The sequence below is a fragment of the Physeter macrocephalus genome, chromosome 13 (genome assembly GCF_002837175.3).
Source record: "Physeter macrocephalus isolate SW-GA chromosome 13, ASM283717v5, whole genome shotgun sequence".
Taxonomy (NCBI): Eukaryota; Metazoa; Chordata; class Mammalia; order Artiodactyla; family Physeteridae; genus Physeter; species Physeter macrocephalus.
Genome location: NC_041226.1, coordinates 5709630 through 5712115, shown reverse-complemented (window position 1 = coordinate 5712115; position 2486 = coordinate 5709630). Strand labels below are relative to the sequence as shown.

General features: G+C 53.7%; 1 protein-coding gene across 1 annotated transcript in view; it reads left to right on the top strand.

Moving 5' to 3' along the window:
* CDX2 (caudal type homeobox 2) overlaps positions 1-2153 on the top strand; it is a 6882-nt gene extending 4729 nt beyond the window's left edge. Inside the window, exon 3 of the mRNA XM_024126023.1 lies at positions 962-2153. Coding sequence (XP_023981791.1) covers positions 962-1192 — 231 coding nt within the window. The 3' untranslated portion in view covers positions 1193-2153. The remainder of the gene's footprint in view (positions 1-961) is intronic.
* The last annotated feature ends 333 nt before the right edge of the window (positions 2154-2486 follow it).

Here is a 2486-nt window from a genome sequence, read left to right as displayed (position 1 = left end):
TTTTTTGCGGTACGCGGGCCTCTCACTGTTGTGGCCTCTCCCGTTGCGGAGCACAGGCTCCGGACGTGCAGGCCCAGCGGCCACGGCTCACGGGCCCAGCCGCTCCGCGGCATGTGGGATCTTCCCAGACCGGGGCACGAACCCGCGTCCCCTGCATCGGCAGGCGGACTCTCAACCACTGCGCCACCAGGGAAGCCCCCAGATGCTTTTTACGAAGACTATATATATATATAGTTGAATTTTTTTTCTATTTTGGGGGACCTGGGAGGTACAAGAAAAAACTGAGTATAGTCTAACCCAGAATTCTATTTGGGTCAATAAAAACTTAAAGGCTTACTCTCTCTGTACCCAGCATGGTAGCTGGGCAAAAAAAAATTAATATAAGACCCCAATCCCTGCCCATAAAAACTAGAGGGTTGAGGCTTGGCTCCTGTAAACTCTGTGTGGTCTGGGAGGAAAAAAAAAAAAAGTCAAATTCACAGTCAGAAAACCCCACATTAAAACTCATTCTCAGCCCCAAGGTGAGGAATATTACATTTCAGTTTAGCTCTGAGAGGCCAAAGGTTGTCATTTTGAAGTACATCCAGCCCTGACCTCCTCTTGCTCGGTGTGAAAAGGACCTGGCAGTTTCTGTTTTCCTTGCTTCTGAGACTCTGAACTTTTCCAGTAAAGTTGTAGATAAAGGTTGCTTTGGAAAGAAACCTGGGGAAAGAGGAGGGAGGGGGAGACTCTTCTCTCTCGAGGCTGAATTGGGCTTGGGAAGGGCTCCAACAAGCACTCCAGCACCGGGCCATTACGGGATAGTCCATGAGAAGCTGTGTGAAGGGCTGGGGTCCTTCAGGTCCGGAGGGCACTTCTTTGGCTGGAGAAGGTGACACTGGTGTTCGTGTCGAACACTGTCCCTTTTTTCCTTCGCAGCCGCTTCACCACCTTCTGTTTTTCTCCGCCTTTCCATTTGCAGGTTAAAATTTGGTTTCAGAACCGCAGAGCGAAGGAACGGAAGATCAACAAGAAGAAGCTGCAGCAGCCGCCGCCGTCCCAGCCGCAGGCTCCCCAGCCGCAGCCAGGTCCCCTGAGAAGCGTCCCGGAGCCCCTGAGTCCCGTGTCTTCCCTGCAGGGCTCGGTGCCTGGCCCTGTCCCTGGGGTTCTGGGGCCGACTGGGGGGGTGTTAAACCCCACTGTCACCCAGTGACCCACAGTGGCCTGCGGTAGCAGAGCAATTCCAGGCTGAGCCGTGAGGAGCATGGACTCTGCTAGAATCCTCAGGAAAGACCCCTCCCCTCCCACCCACGACCGTTCACCAACCGACCTAGCCCTCCAAGGAAAAATGGGGGCCTGGGGGAAAGACAGGTGCGGTTGGAGGCCTCAGGGAAGACGTTCTCCCAGATTTTGACTTTTTCCAGTCTGACTCTTTCTGCCACTGAGGAGATGGGAAATGACCACCGGGGCTTCCTTTAGTACTCGGAGAAACACTGCCTGGACTGGCTAAACAGACCAGCCTTTCAGCCCCCTCCTCAGCTCTTTGCCTCCAAAATCTGCAGGATGCCTCTCTGGTTGGAGCTGAGGGGGGGGGGGGCGACTCAGGGGACCGCCAGGGATGGAGCCAAGATGGCTGCTGTCCACTCACTGCCCTCCAAGGACCCGCTGGCCCCTCTTGCCTCAAGGGCAGGCAAGGTTCAGACCGCAGAAGCCAGAGGCAGCTGAGCTGGAAACCTGGACCCACTGAAGAGTGCAGAACCCCCAGGTCTTTGTCTTTCTTCTCTTCCCTTCCCAGGCCAGCAAAGGCTTGGCTGGTGCATGGGCAGTGTGTGGTGTGAGGGGGAGGTTACTGGACTCCAGGCCTGACGAGGGGGCCCCGAGACAGGGCCTTGTTTAGAAAGCCTGTCACCAGAGCTTCTCTGGGCTGAATGTATGTCAGTGCTATAAATGCCAGAGCCAACCTCGACTTCCTGTGATTTTCACAATCTTGGGGCTGATGAAAAAGGGGAGTTTTTGTTGTTGCTGCTGTTTGGGTTATTGGTCTGTGTAACATCCAAGCCAGCATTTTAAAAGCCTTCTGGATCCATGCGGAGAGAAGTGATACGGTGAAGGGAAGTGTGTGTGTGGGGGGGTATTTGGACACGGTTGAATTTTTTTTTTCTAAAAAGAAAAAAAGAGATAAAGGAGCTTTCCAGATTTCAGAGTCTGTCTTTGTCACCTTCAGATTTTGTCTGCAACTATTACTAGTAGTAGTATTTTAAGTAATGAAATATCCGCTCTCCTTGCCAACTAGAATTAGGAAAATCAAGGAGGAGGGGGTGGAGAAGGTTATCTGGACAGCCTCATTTTACCCCAGCGCCGCAGAAGCCTGAGGGAGCGGGTTCTGAGACCTACCCTGCCCCCAAGCCCGGGCCCAGCCTCGGATTGTGGAATGTGTGGTTCTCCCGGGGGTGCCTGTGGGCAAAATGCACAGCTGAGCGCTCAGCAGCTGCTTCTCAGCTGGGGGA